Source organism: Mobula hypostoma, chromosome 1 (assembly GCF_963921235.1).
Source record: "Mobula hypostoma chromosome 1, sMobHyp1.1, whole genome shotgun sequence".
Lineage (NCBI taxonomy): Eukaryota > Metazoa > Chordata > Chondrichthyes > Myliobatiformes > Myliobatidae > Mobula > Mobula hypostoma.
Window position 1 is genome coordinate 208,517,546 of NC_086097.1, and position 23,086 is coordinate 208,540,631.

The window sequence follows — 23,086 nt, forward strand, 5'->3', positions numbered from 1 at the left end:
TCTCGGCCAGCTGCCCCACGACCTTACACGCTGATTGGCTTACGACGATGTCAATCACAAAGAAAAAAAAATTCCTGGCTCACTGAGCAAGCGCACAACACCGACACCCACCCCGGGCCGGGACATGCGCAGTTCGTCTTTGTGTCCGCTCGTCTTTGCTGCAGTTCTCCTCCCCAATGTGTCGGGAATGGTTTTGAGTGGTTGTCTTTCCGAAATGGTTTCTAAGCAATGTATCTAACGATATAATTTAATTCAACTTCTGTGCGCATGTTAGGTAGGAAAGGCTTAGGGGATAAAAACAATAAAACTATTGTCTGTACATTAAAGGACAAATGGGTCAATCCGGGATCGCTCGCGCCTAGCCTTGCTCTTGCCGTAAAGTCGTGCGCGCGCGGTGTTTGCAGCAACGTAAAGTGTGTGGTTCTCCTACTGAGGATGTCGTGGAGTGGCGTCCGGACGGGCCTGGAGTTGGTGCGGCGGCTGCCCCGGGTTTCTCTTGCCAATCTCAGGCCCAACCCTGGAGCCAAGAAAAGGGTGAGATAGCGGTGCATTCAGGGCGGGTGACAAGAGACTGCGGGGGCATTACCTACTCCTCGGCGTCCTCTAACTGTCCTCAGGAAGGGATCACCGGAGCGTCCGCGCTGGAAGAGCCGGTCCCGTCACGGGCATGGTGCAACCGAGAAAATAGTCAGGCTACACCCACCCTACATTGATCCGAATCTACTGCTCTGTCCCACGGAACTTGTAGGATTCTGCTGAGTGGGAGATGAACTAAAATCCAGCCGGCCACAAGAGTTTGGTCCCTGTAGCAATGTTTCACTGTGAGGTCAGCCTGTAGTTTATAAACAAATCCCAGAGAGGAAACTCTTGAACCCTTTACTCCCGCCAGTGCAACAGTCTGTCTGTCTAGGTTTACTCCCTCAATCTTTCCTGAGAGTATGAGTTTTTCTAGTTCATTTTTCCGCATGATCTGTCCTAGGAATCTGAGTGGTCTTTCCCTTATTGTTGGTATGAGTGATCGAACTGCTTGGGCTCTTCTGAGAACTTCTTCATTTGATGTGTGTGTGTGGTCCATGATATTTTTAACATTCTCCTGAAGAACCATAATTCAGCTGCTTCTAGTCTCTTTTCCATTGCTGGAGAAATGGTCCAGCACTCACTTCCATAAGTCAGGATAGAATAAATGTAGCACTGCGGTATTCTATTTTTAGTGTACATGCTCATCTTTCTGTCTGTTAATATGGTCTTCATTTTTTGGAAAGCTTCTTTCGCCATTGCTATTCTGTATTTGATATCTGTGTTGCACCTGCCATCACTTGTTATTAGGCTGCCAAGATACCTGAGTTTCATGGACTATACAAAAGCTTTTGACACTGTCAGACACCAAGATCTTCTGGAAATGCTTCAAGATCTTGACATAGATGGGAAAGATATACGTTCTTAAGAAACTTATACTGGGACTAGACAGCATCAATCAGAATAGAAGGAGAAGTGAGTGAGTATGTGAATATCATGAGAGGAGTCAGGCAAGGTTGTGTCTTTTTGCCAGACTTTTTCAACCTGTATAGTGAAAATATCTTGAGAAGTAGCAAAGATTCACAATTGGAGGCCATAATATAAATGACATCAGATATGCTGTTGACATTGTACTAGTAGCTGATTCAGAAACAAAACTTCAAGAACTACTCACTATAGTGGCAGCAGAAAGTAATCGCAGAGGCCTCTCAACACCAAGAAGACAGAAAGCATGGTCATTTCCAGAAAGACAAACATCCCACAATGTGTGAACAAGTGCAACAGTAATTTAAATCTTTAGTGGGACAATGTTCCCCAAGGAACTTCACAGTAGTGTTACCAACTCGGTATTTAATTCCAAGCCACCTGACAAAATATCAGAGCAGATCATCAAAATACTGGCAAATGTAGCACGATTTAAGGTGCTTGTGAGCTTCTCACCAAATTAAAGCAAACACAGGGTCTTGTTATCAATGATGGAGATGCCAGGGTTAGAATTAGAGAAATGTAGGAATCTCAAAACAGGATGATCTCTGAGATGGAGATGTGCAAGAGCATGAATGGCATTAAAAACAATGTGAATTTAAAAATTTAGGTTTAGTTAATGAGAAGCTGGATTCAGCAGACAGCTTGGGAGTGAAGAGTGAACCTCATTGGTACCAAAGTTTTTCTATCAATGTCAACTATTCTACATTTTCCACACTATATTCCTTCAGGCACATTCTTTATATTTTCCTGAAACTTCTCTGCATCCTCTGAGCCCATACTGCTTGTTAACTTTGTATGATAACATGCTAGTGTATATTGTACATAATTGCCTCACCCAAATCACTGTTATAGAGGATGACATTTGGTTGCCCAGCACTATGGCATTCCACTTGTCACAGCCACCCCACCTGAAGTACCTGACCAATTTATGACCTTTATGAATTAAGTTATCATTGATTCAGTCACTGAAGTATATGAGGGAATGGGCTTTATACTTAAATACATAACGGAAGTCCTTTAACAAGGTGTTTCCAGGCAATAAAACTCCTTGATTTCATAGAAAATGTAAGCCACTTCTAGGAACTGCCTGTTAATGAAGACAGTGATAATGCCAACATAGTCGTTAATTACCCATGACAAAGATTTTTGAGGAGGAACTCAACCTGGCTGGTAATGTGGGCAGCAGTGACACCTGCTCTCCTGAGTTGTGGAATTCTATAGCGACTTTTGCAAAGTTCTGAGGAATATCACTGCCTCGCTTTCTCTAAAACCCTCCAAATCAAGAAGCAGAATAAGTAAACCAATATCAGCATCATTTTCCAGGTTCATATCTTAATGGTTGAAGCTTAAATAGTACTCTGTTACCTCTGATGGCACACCAAATTACTAACAAGCCTAACACCAAATTCCTGAAGGAGACACTTCTCATTAGACAGTTCAGATCTGGAGTATTTTTAACCCTGTGATACTGCCTTAAAATAGTAATGTTGTGCAGGTTTCAATTATAAGTCATCGCCTTTCAATCTATATGTTAATAATCTTTACTTAGATGTAGAGACTATCATCACTAAGTGTTATTGATACCGATGCTAGTTGTGTAACTGTAAGGAACGAAAGTAGAGATTGGCATGAAAGTGACAAACAGTTTAATCCAGCTAACACTGGATTGAAAGCAAGACAAAAGTTTGCACTGCACAGTATGGCACTTAGGAATGTTGAGGTAAAGTTCTTGAAGTGCATGTCTCAGATGCTTAAAGTTGTTGACCAAGAGAGTTAAGATATGTGGAACACTTGCCTTTTGTCAGTGAGATCATAAAATATAAAAGCAAGGAATTCAACCTGGAACAGTTAAGCCACAGAGTACAATGTATAGTTCCGCTCTCCATCTATGGGAAGAGTGCAAAACTATACCAGAGGAAGTGTAGGAAGTACAAAGAAGAATGTTGCCAGGAGGGAAATTTATCAAATGAGTAGGTTGGATTGTTTCCTTGGAAGAAAAGGAGATAGAAGAAAAACTAATTAAGGTATTAAAAATGAGTAACCTGGACAGTATATGGGAAGGGTGTAATTCCCTTGTCAAGTTCTTAACGAGAGGAATTTGTTTTTAAGTCAGAGGGTAGAAGGATTAGTGGAAAACAGGACGTTTTTCACAAGTAGAGTACATGGTACTTTCCCTGGTGGTCAGGGTGTGTTCCAGAATGAGCTTTAAAGGAATCAACAGTTAAAAGAGTCTTTCTAACATTATACATATGCAGTTGCATTGTTGACAGCAGTGCGCTAATACAAACCTCCGCTGCTTATTGCAGGAGTCAGGGAGGTGGGAAGAGATGTAAAGTCTTGCTTACCTTGCTGCTGTGCAGTGAGCCTGGCTATTAGGAACATAAAGGGAACCCATACAGTCGGTTAGTGCTCTTGCATGGTCCACAGTTTAGTGTGTTGGGGTGAATGACTGCTCAGCACTCAGACGGTCCACAGTTTAGTGTGTTGGGGTGAATGACTGCTCAGCACTCAGATGGTCCACAGTTTAATGTGTTGGGGTGAGTGACTGCTCAGCACTCAGATGGTCCACAGTTTAATGTGATGGGGTGAGTGACTGCTCTGCACTCAAATGGTCCACAGTTTAGTGTGTTGGGGTGAGTGACTGCTCTGCACTCAAATGGTCCACAGTTTAGTGTGATGGGGTGAGTGACTGCTCAGCACTCAGATGGTCCACAGTTTAATGTGATGGGGTGAGTGACTGCTCAGCACTCAGATGGTCCACAGTTTAGTGTGTTGGGGTGAGTGACTGCTCAGCACTCAAATGGTCCACAGTTTAGTGTGTTGGGGTGAGTGACTGCTCTGCACTCAAATGGTCCACAGTTTAGTGTGATGGGGTGAGTGACTGCTCAGCACTCAGATGGTCCACAGTTTAATGTGATGGGGTGAGTGACTGCTCAGCACTCAGATGGTCCACAGTTTAGTGTGTTGGGGTGAGTGACTGCTCAGCACTCAGATGGTCCACAGTTTAATGTGATGGGGTGAGTGACTGCTCTGCACTCAAATGGTCCACAGTTTAGTGTGTTGGGGTGAGTGACTGCTCAGCACTCAGATGGTCCACAGTTTAGTGTGTTGGGGTGAGTGACTGCTCTGCACTCAAATGGTCCACAGTTTAGTGTGTTGGGGTGAGTGACTGCTCAGCACTCAGATGGTCCACAGTTTAGTGTGTTGGGGTGAGTGACTGCTCAGCACTCAGATGGTCCACAGTTTAGTGTGTTGGGGTGAGTGACTGCTCAGCACTCAGATGGTCCACAGTTTAGTGTGTTGGGGTGAGTGACTGCTCAGCACTCAGATGGTCCACAGTTTAATGTGTTGGGGTGAGTGACTGCTCAGCACTCAGATGGTCCACAGTTTAGTGTGTTGGGGTGAGTGACTGCTCAGCACTCAGATGGTCCACAGTTTAGTGTGTTGGGGTGAATGACTGCTCAGCACTCAGATGGTCCACAGTTTAGTGTGATGGGGTGAGTGACTGCTCAGCACTCAGATGGTCCAAAGTTTAGTGTGTTGGGGTGAGTGACTGCTCAGCACTCAGATGGTCCACAGTTTAGTGTGTTGGGGTGAGTGACTGCTCAGCACTCAGATGGTCCACAGTTTAGTGTGTTGGGGTGAGTGACTGCTCTGCACTCAAATGGTCCACAGTTTAGTGTGTTGGGGTGAGTGACTGCTCAGCACTCAGATGGTCCACAGTTTAGTGTGTTGGGGTGAATGACTGCTCAGCACTCAGATGGTCCACAGTTTAGTGTGATGGGGTGAGTGACTGCTCAGCACTCAGATGGTCCAAAGTTTAGTGTGTTGGGGTGAGTGACTGCTCAGCACTCAGATGGTCCACAGTTTAGTGTGTTGGGGTGAGTGACTGCTCAGCACTCAGATGGTCCACAGTTTAGTGTGTTGGGGTGAGTGACTGCTCTGCACTCAAATGGTCCACAGTTTAGTGTGTTGGGGTGAGTGACTGCTCAGCACTCAGATGGTCCACAGTTTAGTGTGTTGGGGTGAGTGACTGCTCAGCACTCAGATGGTCCACAGTTTAGTGTGTTGGGGTGAGTGACTGCTCAGCACTCAGATGGTCCACAGTTTAGTGTGTTGGGGTGAGTGACTGCTCAGCACTCAGATGGTCCACAGTTTAGTGTGTTGGGGTGAGTGACTGCTCAGCACTCAGATGGTCCACAGTTTAGTGTGTTGGGGTGAGTGACTGCTCAGCACTCAGATGGTCCACAGTTTAATGTGTTGGGGTGAGTGACTGCTCAGCACTCAGATGGTCCACAGTTTAGTGTGTTGGGGTGAGTGACTGCTCAGCACTCAGATGGTCCACAGTTTAGTGTGTTGGGGTGAATGACTGCTCAGCACTCAGATGGTCCACAGTTTAGTGTGATGGGGTGAGTGACTGCTCAGCACTCAGATGGTCCAAAGTTTAGTGTGTTGGGGTGAGTGACTGCTCAGCACTCAGATAGTCCACAGTTTAATGTGATGGGGTGAGTGACTGCTCAGCACTCAGATGGTCCACAGTTTAGTGTGTTGGGGTGAGTGACTGCTCAGCACTCAGATGGTCCAGAGTTTAGTGTGTTGGGGTGAGTGACTGCTCAGCACTCAGATGGTCCACAGTTTAGTGTGATGGGGTGAGAGACTGCTCAGCACTCAGATGGTCCACAGTTTAGTGTGTTGGGGTGAGTGACTGCTCAGCACTCAGATGGTCCACAGTTTAGTGTGTTGGTGTGAATGACTGCTCAGCACTCAGATGGTCCACAGCTTAATGTGATGGGGTGAATGACTGCTCAGCACTCAGATGGTCCACAGTTTAATGTGATGGGGTGAGTGACTGCTCAGCACTCAGATGGTCCACAGTTTAGTGTGATGGGGTGAGTGACTGCTCAGCACTCAGATGGTCCACAGTTTAATGTGATGGGGTGAGTGACTGCTCAGCACTCAGATGGTCCACAGTTTAATGTGATAGGGTGAGTGACTGCTCAGCACTCAGATGGTCCACAGTTTAGTGTGTTGGGGTGAATGACTGCTCAGCACTCAGATGGTCCACAGTTTAGTGTGTTGGGGTGAGTGACTGCTCAGCACTCAGATGGTCCACAGTTTAGTGTGTTGGGGTGAGTGACTGCTCAGCACTCAGATGGTCCAAAGTTTAGTGTGTTGGGGTGAGTGACTGCTCAGCACTCAGATGGTCCACAGTTTAGTGTGTTGGGGTGAGTGACTGCTCAGCACTCAGATAGTCCACAGTTTAATGTGATGGGGTGAGTGACTGCTCAGCACTCAGATGGTCCACAGTTTAGTGTGATGGGGTGAGTGACTGCTCAGCACTCAGATGGTCCACAGTTTAGTGTGTTGGGGTGAGTGACTGCTCAGCACTCAGATGGTCCACAGTTTAGTGTGTTGGGGTGAGTGACTGCTCAGCACTCAGATGGTCCACAGTTTAGTGTGTTGGGGTGAGTGACTGCTCAGCACTCAGATGGTCCACAGTTTAGTGTGATGGTGTGAGTGACTGCTCAGCACTCAGATGGTCCACAGTTTAGTGTGTTGGGGTGAGTGACTGCTCAGCACTCAGATGGTCCACAGTTTAGTGTGTTGGGGTGAATGACTGCTCAGCACGCAGATGGTCCACAGTTTAGTGTGTTGGGGTGAGTGACTGCTCAGCACTCAGATGGTCCACAGTTTAATGTGTTGGGGTGAGTGACTGCTCAGCACTCAGATGGTCCACAGTTTAGTGTGTTGGTGTGAGCGACTGCTCAGCACTCAGATGGTCCACAGTTTAATGTGATGGGGTGAGTGACTGCTCAGCACTCAGATGGTCCACAGTTTAGTGTGATGGGGTGAGTGACTGCTCAGCACTCAGATGGTCCACAGTTTAGTGTGTTGGGGTGAGTGACTGCTCAGCACTCAGATGGTCCACAGTTTAGTGTGTTGGGGTGAGTGACTGCTCAGCACTCAGATGGTCCACAGTTTAGTGTGATGGGGTGAGTGACTGCTCAGCACTCAGATGGTCCACAGTTTAATGTGATGGGGTGAGTGACTGCTCAGCACTCAGATGGTCCACAGTTTAGTGTGTTGGGGTGAGTGACTGCTCAGCACTCAGATGGTCCACAGTTTAGTGTGATGGTGTGAGTGACTGCTCAGCACTCAGATGGTCCACAGTTTAATGTGATGGGGTGAGTGACTGCTCAGCACTCAGATGGTCCACAGTTTAGTGTGTTGGGGTGAATGACTGCTCAGCACGCAGATGGTCCACAGTTTAGTGTGTTGGGGTGAGTGACTGCTCAGCACTCAGATGGTCCACAGTTTAATGTGTTGGGGTGAGTGACTGCTCAGCACTCAGATGGTCCACAGTTTAGTGTGTTGGTGTGAGCGACTGCTCAGCACTCAGATGGTCCACAGTTTAGTGTGTTGGGGTGAATGACTGCTCAGCACTCAGATGGTCCACAGTTTAGTGTGATGGGGTGAGTGACTGCTCAGCACTCAGATGGTCCACAGTTTAGTGTGTTGGGGTGAATGACTGCTCAGCACTCAGATGGTCCACAGTTTAGTGTGTTGGGGTGAGTGACTGCTCAGCACTCAGATGGTCCACAGTTTAGTGTGATGTGGTGAGTGACTGCTCAGCACTCAGATGGTCCACAGTTTAGTGTGTTGGGGTGAATGACTGCTCAGCACTCAGATGGTCCACAGATTAGTGTGTTGGGGTGAGTGACTGCTCAGCACTCAGATGGTCCACAGTTTAATGTGATGGGGTGAGTGACTGCTTAGCACTCAGATGGTCCACAGTTTAGTGTGTTGGGGTGAATGACTGCTCAGCACTCAGATGGTCCACAGATTAGTGTGTTGGGGTGAGTGACTGCTCAGCACTCAGATGGTCCACAGTTTAATGTGATGGGGTGAGTGACTGCTTAGCACGCAGATGGTCCACAGTTTAGTGTGTTGGGGTAAGTGACTGCTCAGCACTCAGATGGTCCACAGTTTAGTGTGTTGGGGTGAGTGACTGCTCAGCACGCAGATGGTCCACAGTTTAGTGTTTTGGGGTGAGTGACTGCTCAGCACTCAGATGGTCCACAGTTTAGTGTGTTGGGGTGAGTGACTGCTCAGCACTCAGATGGTCCACAGTTTACTGTGTTGGGGTGAGTGACTGCTCAGCACTCAGATGGTCCACAGTTTAGTGTGTTGGGGTGAATGACTGCTCAGCACTCAGATGGTCCACAGTTTAGTGTGATGGGGTGAGTGACTGCTCAGCACTCAGATGGTCCACAGTTTAATGTGATGGGGTGAGTGACTGCTCAGCACTCAGATGGTCCACAGTTTAGTGTGTTGGGGTGAGTGACTGCTCAGCACTCAGATGGTCCACAGTTTAGTGTGTTGGGGTGAGTGACTGCTCAGCACTCAGATGGTCCACAGTTTAGTGTGTTGGGGTGAGTGACTGCTCAGCACTCAGATGGTCCACAGTTCAGTGTGATGGGGTGAGTGACTGCTCAGCACTCAGATGGTCCACAGTTTAGTGTGTTGGGGTGAGTGACTGCTCAGCACTCAGATGGTCCACAGTTTAGTGTGTTGGGGTGAGTGACTGCTCAGCACTCAGATGGTCCACAGTTTAGTGTGTTGGGGTGAATGACTGCTCAGCACTCAGATGGTCCACAGTTTAATGTGTTGGGGTGAGTGACTGCTCAGCACTCAGATGGTCCACAGTTTAGTGTGTTGGGGTGAGTGACTGCTCAGCACTCAGATGGTCCACAGTTTAGTGTGTTGGGGTGAGTGACTGCTCAGCACTCAGATGGTCCACAGTTTAGTGTGTTGGGGTGAGTGACTGCTCAGCACTCAGATGGTCCACAGTTTAATGTGTTGGGGTGAGTGACTGCTCAGCACTCAGATGGTCCACAGTTTAATGTGTTGGGGTGAGTGACTGCTCAGCACTCAGATGGTCCACAGTTTAGTGTGTTGGGGTGAATGACTGCTCAGCACTCAGATGGTCCACAGTTTAGTGTGATGGGGTGAGTGACTGCTCAGCACTCAGATGGTCCACAGTTTAATGTGATGGGGCAATGACTGCTCAGCACTCAGATGGTCCACAGTTTTATGTGATGGGGTGAGTGACTGCTCAGCACTCAGATGGTCCACAGTTTAGTATGATGGGGTGAGAGACTGCTCAGCACTCAGATGGTCCACAGTTTAGTGTGTTGGGGTGAGTGACTGCTCAGCACTCAGATGGTCCACAGTTTAGTGTGATGGGGTGAGTGACTGCTCAGCACTCAGATGGTCCACAGTTTAGTGTGTTGGGGTGAGTGAATGCTCAGCACTCAGATGGTCCACAGTTTAGTGTGATGGGGTGAGTGACTGCTCAGCACTCAGATGGTCCACAGTTTAATGTGATGGGGTGAGTGACTGCTCAGCACTCAGATGGTCCACAGTTTAATGTGATGGGGTGAGTGACTGCTCTGCACTCAGATGGTCCAGAGTTTAGTGTGTTGGGGTGAGTGACTGCTCAGCACTCAGATGGTCCACAGTTTAGTGTGTTGGTGTGAATGACTGCTCAGCACTCAGATGGTCCACAGCTTAATGTGATGGGGTGAATCACTGCTCAGCACTCAGATGGTCCACAGTTTAATGTGATGGGGTGAGTGACTGCTCAGCACTCAGATGGTCCACAGTTTAATGTGTTGGTGTGAGTGACTGCTCAGCACTCAGATGGTCCACAGTTTAATGTGATGGGGTGAGTGACTGCTCAGCACTCAGATGGTCCACAGTTTAGTGTGTTGGGGTGAGTGACTGCTCAGCACTCAGATGGTCCACAGTTTAGTGTGTTGGGGTGAGTGACTGCTCAGCACTCAGATGGTCCACAGTTTAGTGTGTTGGGGTGAGTGACTGCTCAGCACTCAGATAGTCCACAGTTTAGTGTGATGGGGTGAGTGACTGCTCAGCACTCAGATGGTCCAAAGTTTAGTGTGTTGGGGTGAGTGACTGCTCAGCACTCAGATGGTCCACAGTTTAGTGTGTTGGGGTGAGTGACTGCTCAGCACTCAGATAGTCCACAGTTTAATGTGATGGGGTGAGTGACTGCTCAGCACTCAGATGGTCCACAGTTTAATGTGATGGGGTGAGTGACTGCTCAGCACTCAGATGGTCCACAGTTTAGTGTGATGGGGTGAGTGACTGCTCAGCACTCAGATCGTCCACACTGCTCAGCACTCAGATGGTCCACAGTTTAGTGTGTGGGGTGAGTGACTGCTCAGCACTCAGATGGTCCACAGTTTAGTGTGTTGGGGTGAGTGACTGCTCAGCACTCAGATGGTCCACAGTTTAGTGTGATGGGGTGAGTGACTGCTCAGCACTCAGATGGTCCACAGTTTAATGTGATGGGGTGAGTGACTGCTCAGCACTCAGCAGTTTAGTGTGTTGGGGTGAGTGACTGCTCAGCACTCAGATGGTCCACAGTTTAATGTGATGGGGTGAGTGACTGCTCAGTGGGTATTGTTGGGGTGAGTGACTGCTCTGCACTCAGATGGTCCAGAGTTTAGTGTGTTGGGGTGAGTGACTGCTCAGCACTCAGATGGTCCACAGTTTAGTGTGTTGGTGTGAATGACTGCTCAGCACTCAGATGGTCCACAGTTTAGTGTGATGGGGTGAATCACTGCTCAGCACTCCGATGGTCCACAGCTTAATGTGATGGGGTGAATCACTGCTCAGCACTCAGATGGTCCACAGTTTAATGTGATGGGGTGAGTGACTGCTCAGCACTCAGATGGTCCACAGTTTAATGTGATGGGGTGAGTGACTGCTCAGCACTCAGATGGTCCACAGTTTAATGTGATGGGGTGAGTGACTGCTCAGCACTCAGATGGTCCACAGTTTAGTGTGTTGGGGTGAGTGACTGCTCAGCACTCAGATGGTCCACAGTTTAGTGTGTTGGGGTGAGTGACTGCTCAGCACTCAGATGGTCCACAGTTTAGTGTGTTGGGGTGAATGACTGCTCAGCACTCAGATGGTCCACAGTTTAGTGTGATGGGGTGAGTGACTGCTCAGCACTCAGATGGTCCACAGTTTAATGTGATGGGGTGAGTGACTGCTCAGCACTCAGATGGTCCACAGTTTAGTGTGTTGGGGTGAGTGACTGCTCAGCACTCAGATGGTCCACAGTTTAGTGTGATGGGGTGAGTGACTGCTCAGCACTCAGATGGTCCACAGTTTAGTGTGATGGGGTGAGTGACTGCTCAGCACTCAGATGGTCCACAGTTTAGTGTGTTGGGGTGAGTGACTGCTCAGCACTCAGATGGTCCACAGTTTAGTGTGTTGGGGTGAGTGACTGCTCAGCACTCAGATGGTCCACAGTTTAGTGTGTTGGGGTGAGTGACTGCTCAGCACTCAGATGGTCCACAGTTTAGTGTGTTGGGGTGAGTGACTGCTCAGCACTCAGATGGTCCACAGTTTAGTGTGTTGGGGTGAGTGTTGCACTCAGAGTCCACAGTTTAGTGTGAATGACTGCTCAGCACTCAGATGGTTCACAGTTTAGTGTGTTGGGGTGAGTGACTGCTCAGCACTCAGATGGTCCACAGTTTAGTGTGTTGGGGTGAGTGACTGCTCAGCACTCAGATGGTCCACAGTTTAGTGTGTTGGGGTGAGTGACTGCTCAGCACTCAGATGGTCCACAGTTTAGTGTGTTGGGGTGAGTGACTGCTCAGCACTCAGATGGTCCACAGTTTAATGTGATGGGGTGAGTGACTGCTCAGCACTCAGATGGTCCACAGTTTAGTGTGTTGGGGTGAGTGACTGCTCAGCACTCAGATGGTCCACAGTTTAGTGTGTTGAGATGAATGACTGCTCAGCACTCAGATGGTCCACAGTTTAATGTGATGGGGCAATGACTGCTCAGCACTCAGATGGTCCTCAGTTTTATGTGTTGGGGTGAGTGACTGCTCAGCACTCAGATGGTCCACAGTTTAGTGTGTTGGGGTGAGTGACTGCTCAGCACTCAGATGGTCCACAGTTTAGTGTGATGGGGTGAGTGACTGCTCAGCACTCAGATGGTCCACAGTTTAGTGTGATGGGGTGAGTGACTGCTCAGCACTCAGATGGTCCACAGTTTAGTGTGTTGGGGTGAGTGACTGCTCAGCACTCAGATGGTCCACAGTTTAGTGTGTTGGGGTGAGTGACTGCTCAGCACTCAGATGGTCCACAGTTTAGTGTGATGGGGTGAGTGACTGCTCAGCACTCAGATGGTCCACAGTTTATGGGGTGAGTGACTGCTCAGCACTCAGATGGTCCACAGTTTAGTGTGTTGGGGTGAATGACTGCTCAGCACTCAGATGGTCCACAGTTTAGTGTGTTGGGGTGAGTGACTGCTCAGCACTCAGATGGTCCACAGTTTAATGTGTTGGGGTGAGTGACTGCTCAGCACTCAGATGGTCCACAGTTTAGTGTGTTGGGGTGAGTGACTGCTCAGCACTCAGATGGTCCACAGTTTAGTGTGTTGGGGTGAGTGACTGCTCAGCACTCAGATGGTCCACAGTTTAGTGTGATGGGGTGAGTGACTGCTCAGCACTCAGATGGTCCACAGTTTAGTGTGTTGGGGTGAGTGACTGCTCAGCACTCTGATGGTCCACAGTTTAGTGTGTTGGGGTGAGTGACTGCTCAGCACTCAGATGGTCCACAGTTTAGTGTGTTGGGGTGAATGACTGCTCAGCACTCAGATGGTCCACAGTTTAATGTGTTGGGGTGAGTGACTGCTCAGCACTCAGATGGTCCACAGTTTAGTGTGTTGGGGTGAGTGACTGCTCAGCACTCAGATGGTCCACAGTTTAGTGTGTTGGGGTGAGTGACTGCTCAGCACTCAGATGGTCCACAGTTTAGTGTGTTGGGGTGAGTGACTGCTCAGCACTCAGATGGTCCACAGTTTAATGTGTTGGGGTGAGTGACTGCTCAGCACTCAGATGGTCCACAGTTTAGTGTGTTGAGGTGAATGACTGCTCAGCACTCAGATGGTCCACAGTTTAATGTGATGGGGCAATGAGTGCTCAGCACTCAGATGGTCCACAGTTTAATGTGTTGGGGTGAGTGACTGCTCAGCACTCAGATGGTCCACAGTTTAGTGTGTTGGGGTGAGTGACTGCTCAGCACTCAGATGGTCCACAGTGTAGTGTGTTGGGGTGAATGACTGCTCAGCACCCAGATGGTCCACAGTTTAGTGTGATGGGGTGAGTGACTGCTCAGCACTCAGATGGTCCACAGTTTAATGTGATGGGGTGAGTGACTGCTGAGCACTCAGATGGTCCACAGTTTAGTGTGTTGGTGTGAGTGACTGCTCAGCACTCAGATGGTCCACAGTTTAGTGTGATGGGGTGAGTGACTGCTCAGCACTCAGATGGTCCACAGTTTAATGTGATGGGGTGAGTGACTGCTCAGCACTCTGATGGTCCACAGTTTAGTATGTTGGGGTGAGTGACTGCTCAGCACTCAGATGGTCCACAGTTTAGTGTGTTGGGGTGAATGACTGCTCAGCACTCAGATGGTCCACAGTTTAGTGTGATGTGGTGAATGACTGCTCAGCACTCAGATGGTCCACAGTTTAATGTGATGGGGTGAGTGACTGCTCAGCACTCAGATGGTCCACAGTTTAATGTGTTGGGGTGAGTGACTGCTCAGCACTCAGATGGTCCACAGTTTAGTGTGTTGGGGTGAGTGACTGCTCAGCACTCAGATGGTCCACAGTTTAGTGTGTTGGGGTGAATGACTGCTCAGCACTCAGATGGTCCACAGTTTAGTGTGATGGGGTGAGTGACTGCTCAGCACTCAGATGGTCCACAGTGTAGTGTGTTGGGGTGAGTGACTGCTCAGCACTCAGATGTTCCACAGTTTAGTGTGATGGGGTGAGTGACTGCTCAGCACTCAGATGTGGGTGTCAGTGTTGCAGCCTGGCTGATGTGATGAGGGTTCACTGTTGTTGAGGACTAGTAGTGGTGGTTCTATACTGACAGATTGCCTGGATCGTTTGATCTCCCTCATTAACTCAGATGTGATGGATGTCGCAGTCTCCCTCGCTCCTTGTTTATCTGCACAGCTCTCCTCAGCCTAGTGATTTCTCTGTGGTATAAGTTCAACTGTAAATTACCCTTGAGGTGTTTCTGGGTTTGGAGTTGTTGTTGTTGTTCGTCCTTCGTAGTCGAAGGTGACCCTGGGTTCAAAGTCAAATGGGAAATTGGTGGCTGTGGGTCCGGAGGTGACTGATGAGGCCAATCCGGGCCCCGAAGCCTCGCCCACATGTGGGACACAAGTGGGTGGGTGCTGTCGTGGCAGTGGATGCTGCTCGGGCCTTGCACACAGCACGCTTTCGTTGCGCTTCGATGGTGCGCCTGACTTCAGCTGCACGGGCTCCTGTGGTGATCTTGTGGCGCCAAGCTGGACAGTCGAGGGCAAGCGTCTCCCATGTGTTGATGTCAACACCCAGGCCTTTGAGGGACGCTTTGAGGCAGTCTTTGAAACGTTTCTTCTGCCCCCTGACTGAGCGCTTGCCCTGACACAGTTCTCCGTACAGCAGCTGCTTAGGCAATCGGCTGTCTGGCATTCTGACCACATGTCCAGCCCACCTGGCTTGGGCTTTCAGCAGGAGGTTGTAGACGCTGCAGAGCTCAGCTCGTTCCAGGATTTCCTTGTCGGGGAGTTTGTCTTGCCACCTGATGTGGAGGAGTCTGTGGAGACAGCTCAGGTGAAAATGCTTGAGCTGTTTGGCGTGTCTGCTGTAGACAGTCCAGGTCTCGCTGGCGTAAAGGTCCTTACCACCCTCCTTTACGCCAGCGGGTTTGGAGTACTGTAATGCCCAAGACAGAAGGACGGCTGCTTCTATCTTCAGTAGGTGGTGATGGAGGGGGGGAGAGAGAACCATAGGACCTGGGCAGTATATCAGCATGGAGCAGGAGCTGCCAGTACCCAGCAATGGCCTGTTCTCTGGGGCAGCCCTGAGCTCTGTACCTCAGCACGAAGCTGCTGCTCCAATTGCATTTGCACCACCACCAGCTTTCACAGAGCTGTAGGTGGAAATTACCAAGAGTGGGGATTTTGCAGAAACTTGAAGGAGATCACTGTGCACCTTGTGCATGTTCAGATAGGAGGACTAAGAGCATTGTAACATCTCAGTACTGTGAAGCAAAATTGTGATTATCGGGTTAAACACTAGAGCTGTAACCTCAAAAACTGGTTAACCGCTTGTATGTGGCAGTAACCTAAATAGATGTATATTTGGCTGTCTAGAGCCGCGTGTGCTCCTGTGCTGTCAATTCTAACTCTGGGTTAAGTGTGACGCTGAAGGTGAAAACAGTTTAGATGTGTTTCCCACACTTAACATTGGGAAAGTTAGTGTTGTTGGCCTGGGAATTGTGCTTTTTTTCATGGAACTGAAGACAACAGTCTTGGTTTTGCTAATATTTCAACTTAGAAAATACCTGCTCATCCATTTGATGTGGAACAATTTAAAGACAATGGAGCTTCAAAGACAAATCAGTTGTATATGGACACATTCTTTGAGAATAATTGAACCTTTGAAGACATGGTGGCCAGGTAAAACTGGCTGCCATTAGTATGTATATAAAGGCTGACACCAGTATTCCCATAAAGTACTGCGAGACAATTTTACCTTGGTACAATCAAAATTTAAACTGAGTCCTACTCCAGTGATTCTGGAAATAGCACTAAAATGGTAGTCAAGATGTTTCTACAAGTTTCTAAGATGTTTCTTTGGCCAAATTAGGATTATCATAAGTATCATTTCATAAGCAAGAGCAAAGGAACTTACTGTGGTCATGAGAAAGCCTTTTTTTTTGCATTTACATGGAACAGAGGAGCATGCTCTGACACAAATAACTACTGATGAATGATGCTTATTTTCCAGGAAAAAAGACGTGGCAGGGGCATCCATGGAGGAAAAAAAAGTGGTCGAGGTCACAAAGGTCAGACACAGCGTGGAAACCGTCCACGATTAGGATTTGAAGGTGGTCAGACTCCATTTTATATTGTTATTCCAAAATATGGATACAATAAAGGGCACAGGTTGGTGAATAAATACCTCTATGTGTTAAGGTTGTTTTCTCCCAAATTTTAAATCTTCATCAGAATGCCCTATTATCTGAAAATACATATGTTTGCATGCACATGAACTAACATATTTATTATTATACATACATTTTACATAACTAAACAGGTTCAAATAGATGTGCTCTGATGTAGCACGTTTCATGATCTCTGGGCACCCCAGACTGTTTATAGCAAATAAACTAATTTTAATAGTAGATATTTGATTATTGGATGTTCTCTATCCGTATGGAAGAGTAGAATGGATCTTGTTAGACTAGATTTCTATTATGACATCGGTATTTGAACCTGGATCGTTCTGAATTAGAGGTGAGAGTGCTACTAATTCTGTTCTCAGCTAATATATGGAAGTCTGGATATATGTGCTTTCTGTGCAGGCATGTGTGTGGAGATGCACACATTTCCATACATATAAATGTTTTTTAAACATTTTTTACTCTCGCAAGACAATGTACATTAAAAACTGCAAGTACTGCAGGTCTTCCCCATCAGCAAGTTGCCTATTGGTGGAGGAGCTGGTCTTGGTGTGGGCTGTGTTACTGCCTGCTACAGGAGGAAGTCAGAGTCGGTGTGCAAAGGAGGTTTAACAGCGAGTGATTGCCTTAGGTGTTTCTCTTGCGATCACGTGACCCTGTTGGACATTGGTAATGTAAACTGTAGCAAGTCCACTTCCCTTGTTTATTGGCGAGGTAAGTGGCAGTGGAGCTGCATGCTCTCGGTTGCAGCGAGGACTAGGCCTCAAGCCATGGGCTTGAATGTTGCAACCGTTCAGGAGAGGAGGTGCCAGTTGCAGTGTAGTGCAGTGTCCATCCTGGGTTGGGGACTGGCCCCTTCTGTCGATGCTGCCCTCCATTGTTCAATCAGTAGAATGACAAGCTGGATGGTGTGCATGCGTGCGTACGTCTGTGTGCGGACTGCTGAGAACTGTTTGTTCTTGCCAATAACGCCCTTACACCATCAGTTTACAGGATGTATCACTCAGGATCTTTGGCTATATATATCTTTTTTGAGTGACTATCTTTACTTAAGTGTGCTGTAAGTCTCTTGTGCTGTGTAAGAGTGTTGAACTCTGTTTTTCACCTTGGCCCCAGAGGAATGCTGTTTCGTTTGGCTGTATTCATGGGTATTCGTATATGGTTGAACGATAATTAAACTTGAACTCAATTATGGATCGTATTCCCAGGTCCTTTTGTTCTACCAATCATCTCAGTAGTAGGAGAGAAATCTGCCACATTGAATCCTCAACTGCAGCAGTAGATTTAGTCCCCGAACTAAATTTCGTTAAGAGGTGTTTGGATTAGGAATTCTTAAAATCTTTTCTTTAATTGCTAATGACTGCAACTCAGTTGATGTATCTCATCGACAAGTTACTCATTAGCAGCAAGGCTTTCATCTGGAAGCAATACAACTGCTTAAAAACTGAGACATAAGCAGAAAAGAATGGATAGAGCTGCAGTTTTCCACTTAAGTCTGCCCCCACTTTTCCTTAGTTGTTTCTAAGCAATCTCCAGTCTACACGAGGAATTCTGCAGATGCTGGAAATTCAAGCAACACACATCAAAGTTGCTGGTGAACACAGCAGGCCAGGCAGCATCTCTAGGAAGAGGTACAGTCGACGTTTCAGGCCGACACCCTTCGTCAGGACAATCTAGCACTTTTATCCTATTTCTAAAGCCGCCTCTCCTTTCCATGCACCATTTTCCTCTCCATTCCTGGCTCTTTGATCTCCAGTACCCCTCTCCCATTACCCTTCTCCTTTCCCCTTTCAATTTTGTAGTAATTTTAACTGAATGTTAGATGAACTACTTAAACCATGAATGAAATAATATATATAAAAACCAACTTTAAAAATTAAAAGTCAAACAATTTTAAAATGTCTTTCTAGCTTCACAAATCCAAATATTCTCCTAGCTCTACAACTCCTGAAACCCCATTCATCTCACAGCCATCTAGAGTTAGGAAAACATTCGGATTTGTGAATCCAGAAAGGTTAAAATTATTTGACTTTTAACTTTTAAAATGTGCGCATGGCATTAATGAATTAAGTATTTGGGTTAGAAATGGAAAGCAGAACTTTTGATGAGCAGAAGTCTAATTTACAAGAAGAGCAGAGGCTGGTCAGGTGAACGCTAGAATAGTGTTTTTGAGGTGGCAAATCCTTAGCTGAGAAGATCAACGGTAGATTGAATGCAAAGCACTTGAGGCTGGCTAGATTCTGAAACTAAACTTTACAATTCAGCAGTAGGCCTTGCAGTACTTTTTTTCATGTCAGTGGCTTTATTTTTCTTTTGTCCTACTTAACCCTGGTACTTACTGTAATAAAGGAGAAAAGATAGCTGCAGTTTATTTGAATAGTTATTTTTCTGTCTGCCATTAGATGGAAGCAAAAGCATACAGTTTATGAGCTAGTAAAGCAAATCTTCCAGAAGAAAACAATGTAGGTATAGTCAAAGAAATCTTAGTTCATTCAGATGGGTGGTCTTTGTAACAACTGCTATAAAATAAAACCCAGATTCAATAATTCATTGCTTTTGTAAATGTTATTATGACTGGAGTAATCAGCTGTATTTTTTTAAATTCTAGGGTGCTGACAACTTTGCAGCAAAAGTAAACATTGAAGTCCAGTGGGCATCAGAACTTGCTATAGCTGCAGTTGAAAAGAATGGTGGAATTATAACCACTGGATTCTATGATCCACGAAGTTTAGGTAAGCGCTGTTTTAATAGATTATTAAAAATCAACCAGAGCCTCTTACATATCTTTAGACCTGTTTAAAATTAATTTCTCATTTTGCATTTTTTTATGTTGCTGGTGCTTTGACCCAGAAATCAGTATTGATACTGGTTTATTATTGCCACATGTACTGATATACAGTGGAAAGCTTGGCTTACATGCTGTTCATACAAATCAAATCATTGCACAGTGCATTCAAGTAGAACAAGATACAGAAAAAATAACAATGCGGAATAAACTAACAGCTACAGAGCAAGTGCAAAAGCATAATGAGGTAGCCTATGAGGTCAAGAGTCCATCTTATCATATTAGGAAACCATAAATCTTAAATTAGTGGGCTAGAAACTGTCCTTCAGCCTGGTTGTACATGTTTACAGGCTTTGGTAATTTCTGCCCAATGGAGGTGAGAGGGGTGGAGGGTTGGAATAGAGAATGTTCAAGGTGGAATGGGGGGCTCTTTGATTATGCTAACTGCTTTAATGAGGCAGTGAGAAGAACAGACAGAGTCCATAAAGGGTGGCTGTTTTTTTGTTATATGCTGAGCTGTCTCCACAGCTCTGCAGTTTTTTTTGCGACCATTTGCCATACCAAGCCATTATGCATCCAGATAAGCTGCTGATCAATTCTGGTGTTTTAATCCAAGGCTCTTCTCGAAGTCAGGAAAGAGTGCATGGTGGCTTCATGGTCATTTTTATTAAGAGTTGATAGAACAGAAGAAAGCTGAACAGACATTGACAGGGAAAACTAAGATTAAAGATGGCGCTGCTTTGTGTTTAGCTGTTTTATACTCAGGTAGAAGGAAAATATCTATTCTAATCTGTAGCTAAAAACTAACCAGTTAGAAAACTTATTCGAACTGTAGTACCAAGTTAACCAATGAGAAAACACTTGCTCATTTAATGCAGAACAAAGAAGCCTCCAAAGCTTTCCAGAATTATACTTTCTATAACCTCTAGAGGCATATTAAATTGTTATGTGCTTAATATAGCCACTAGGAATCATAGTAAGCCTTTACCTGTATACAGTAATTATGTAAAATACAAGTAGATAATTGTTAAACAGCAAAGAAAATAATAATCAGTCTAGTCTAAGAACAGAACAGTTGGATCCAGCAGTGCTTTCAGTTGTGCATCAATAATAATCGATAAGGGTTGATGGGATGTGCCAAATTTCTGTAGCCTTCTGAGGAAGTCGAGGCATAAGTGAGCTTTCTTGGCTGCGGTTTTTATGTGCTTAGTCCAGTACAGACTATTGGTGATGTTCAGTCCTTGGAACTTAAAGCTCTCAACCTCAGCACCGTTGATAAACACAACGGCATGTGCAGTGCCCTACTTCCTGAAGTCAATGACAAGCTCTTTTATTTTGATGGCATTAGGGGAAAGGTTGCTGTCATGACATCATGTCACTCAGCTCTATCTTCTTCCTGTACTTCGACTCATAGTTATTTGAGATAGGAGCCACCATAGTGGTGTCATCTGCAAACTTAGCTGGAGTTAGAGCAGAATCTGGCCATGTAGAGTATATAGGGAGAAGAGAATTGGGCCAAGGACACAACCTGTGGAGCACTGGTATCTAGATTTCACTGTACCTGATTTTAAGGTGTTAAACAAACCATTAAGTGTGAATTACTGTAGCTTAGAAGCGTCGATCTGTACTAATCATTCATTGATTCAATTTAAAATTGTACATCGTTACCATTTGATAAAGGAGAGATTGTCTAAAATATTCCCAAATGTTAATAGTTATTGTGATAGATGCAAAACTGAGACAGCTACACTGACACACATGTTTTGGTCTTGCTCTGTACTGGAACAGTTCTGGAAGTCAGTTTTCTCAACAATTTCTGAAGCACTTAAAATTAATTTACAACCTAACAAATTAACTGTGCTTTTTGGAATAATTCCTCAAAATATCCATGGTATCTCTGTGTCTGACCAACATGTTATTGCATTTGTTACATTGATAGCTAGGAGGGCCATTTTGTTGAAGTGGAAGGATACAACGGCTCCCACTTTGTCACAATAGTTTTCTCAAGTGATGCTATGTCTTAGTTCGGAGAAAATTAGAAGTTGAACTTTTGAACCCATGTTTGATTTTGAGAAAAGATGGAGTTTATTTGCTCGTTATTATCATTTGAGTTAATTGATGGATTCTCCATGATCTAATTGTAAATTTTTTGGTACTTTTTATTTGCTGGCAGTTTGATGTTTATCTTTAGAAGCTTTATGTATGATGCATGGCTCTGGGGTTGAACACCTAATGAGGTTTTTCTTTTTTCCCACTTTTCTTGCTTAGTAGGGGTTTTTTCTCATCACAAAATTTTTTCAATCTTTATATAATTTTTTTTTCTTGTGACATTGTAAGTGTTGTTTACTTCGATGTACTCGCGTTTATTTTGGATAAAAATAATAAAAAGATTTGAAAGGAAAGAAGCATGTACTCATTACAAGGTAAAAGTGTGCCACTGCTATAGGAGACACATGCCAAAGATACTGGGGTCGTTACATGTGTGATCAATGGTTGATTGTCTGTGCAAAATTAAGTTATTCAGATGGCAAAGTGCAGGTAAAGCAGAAGAAAAATAAGTTTTTCTATTGCCTAACCAACAGTCCTTAAAGGATGGCCTCCTGCCTGCCACCGTCCTCCTTGCGATTACCTTGCTAATCAATTTCCTCCCTAATCAATTTCTCTTCCATTTTAAGCACCAAATTCAACTTCCTTGAAGCCAATTTAGTAGAGTTAAATTTCAGCCTCATTAGCAGTAAACTGAATTAATCCTGTAAAATGGTATGTGGTGGTTAGGTCTAATATATAATGTGAAACCTCAGTTAAAATTTTCTGGTTATATTGGGCTTGAGTTACAATTTAAGTATTTTAACTGGTGTGCAGAAAACTACATTTTGAGTAAATCGAATTTCATAAATCAGCATTCATTATTTTTTCTGCATTCAAACAGATGTTTTATGCAAGCCGGTGCCTTTTTTTCTGAGAGGACAACCCATTCCAAAACGTATGCTTCCACCAGAGGCACTGGTTCCTTACTATTCAGATGCCCGAAATCGTGGTTATTTAGCAGATCCAGCAGAAGTTCAAAAGGAACGGATGGTACTTGCCAAGAAATATGGGTACATTTTACCAGATATAAGTAAAGATGTGATGTATAGCATGTTAACAATGCGCAAGGATCCCTTGCAAATTTTTTTTGGTCTTGCTCCTGGCTGGGTGGTTAACCTTCCTGATAAGAAAATCTTAAAACCAACTGATGAAGAGTTATGTCGTTACTATCGATCTGAACTGTGAGTAATGATGTCATTGTAACTAGAAATATCATTGCTGATGTCTCATCTGTGTAAACCAAATAATGTATTAAAAGAATTTGTTTTATATTTGGTCGCTTCATTTCTGATTGTGCACTTATTAAACAATTTATGCATATGGTCTACTGTGCTATTGTTCCTGGCGATAAATTAAAAAAACTAAATTGACTTTTGTGCTTGCCAATTACTCTCTCTCTTAGCTCATTCATTCTAATAGAACATAGAATAGTACAGCACAGTACAGTACAGGCCCTTCGGCCCACAATGTTATGCCGACCCTTAAACCCTGCCTCCCATATAACCCCCCCCCACCTTAAATTCCTCCATATACCTGCCTAGTAGTCTCTTAAATTTCACTGGTGTATCTGCCTCCACCACTGACTCAGGCAGTGCATTCCACGCAGTATTCTTTGTTGTAAATTTCCATATGGTTCGTCTTT

General features: G+C 45.5%; 1 protein-coding gene across 1 annotated transcript; it reads left to right on the forward strand.

The window, feature by feature from the left end:
• The first annotated feature begins 174 nt into the window (after positions 1 to 174).
• On the forward strand, positions 175 to 22,767 carry mrpl15 (mitochondrial ribosomal protein L15). The gene is made up of 4 exons (XM_063052890.1): positions 175 to 534; positions 16,397 to 16,603; positions 19,180 to 19,303; positions 22,286 to 22,767. The coding sequence occupies exons 1-4, from the start codon at positions 268 to 270 to the stop codon at positions 22,627 to 22,629; spliced, it is 942 nt and encodes a 313-aa protein (XP_062908960.1). The 5' UTR covers positions 175 to 267; the 3' UTR covers positions 22,630 to 22,767.
• The last annotated feature ends 319 nt before the right edge of the window (positions 22,768 to 23,086 follow it).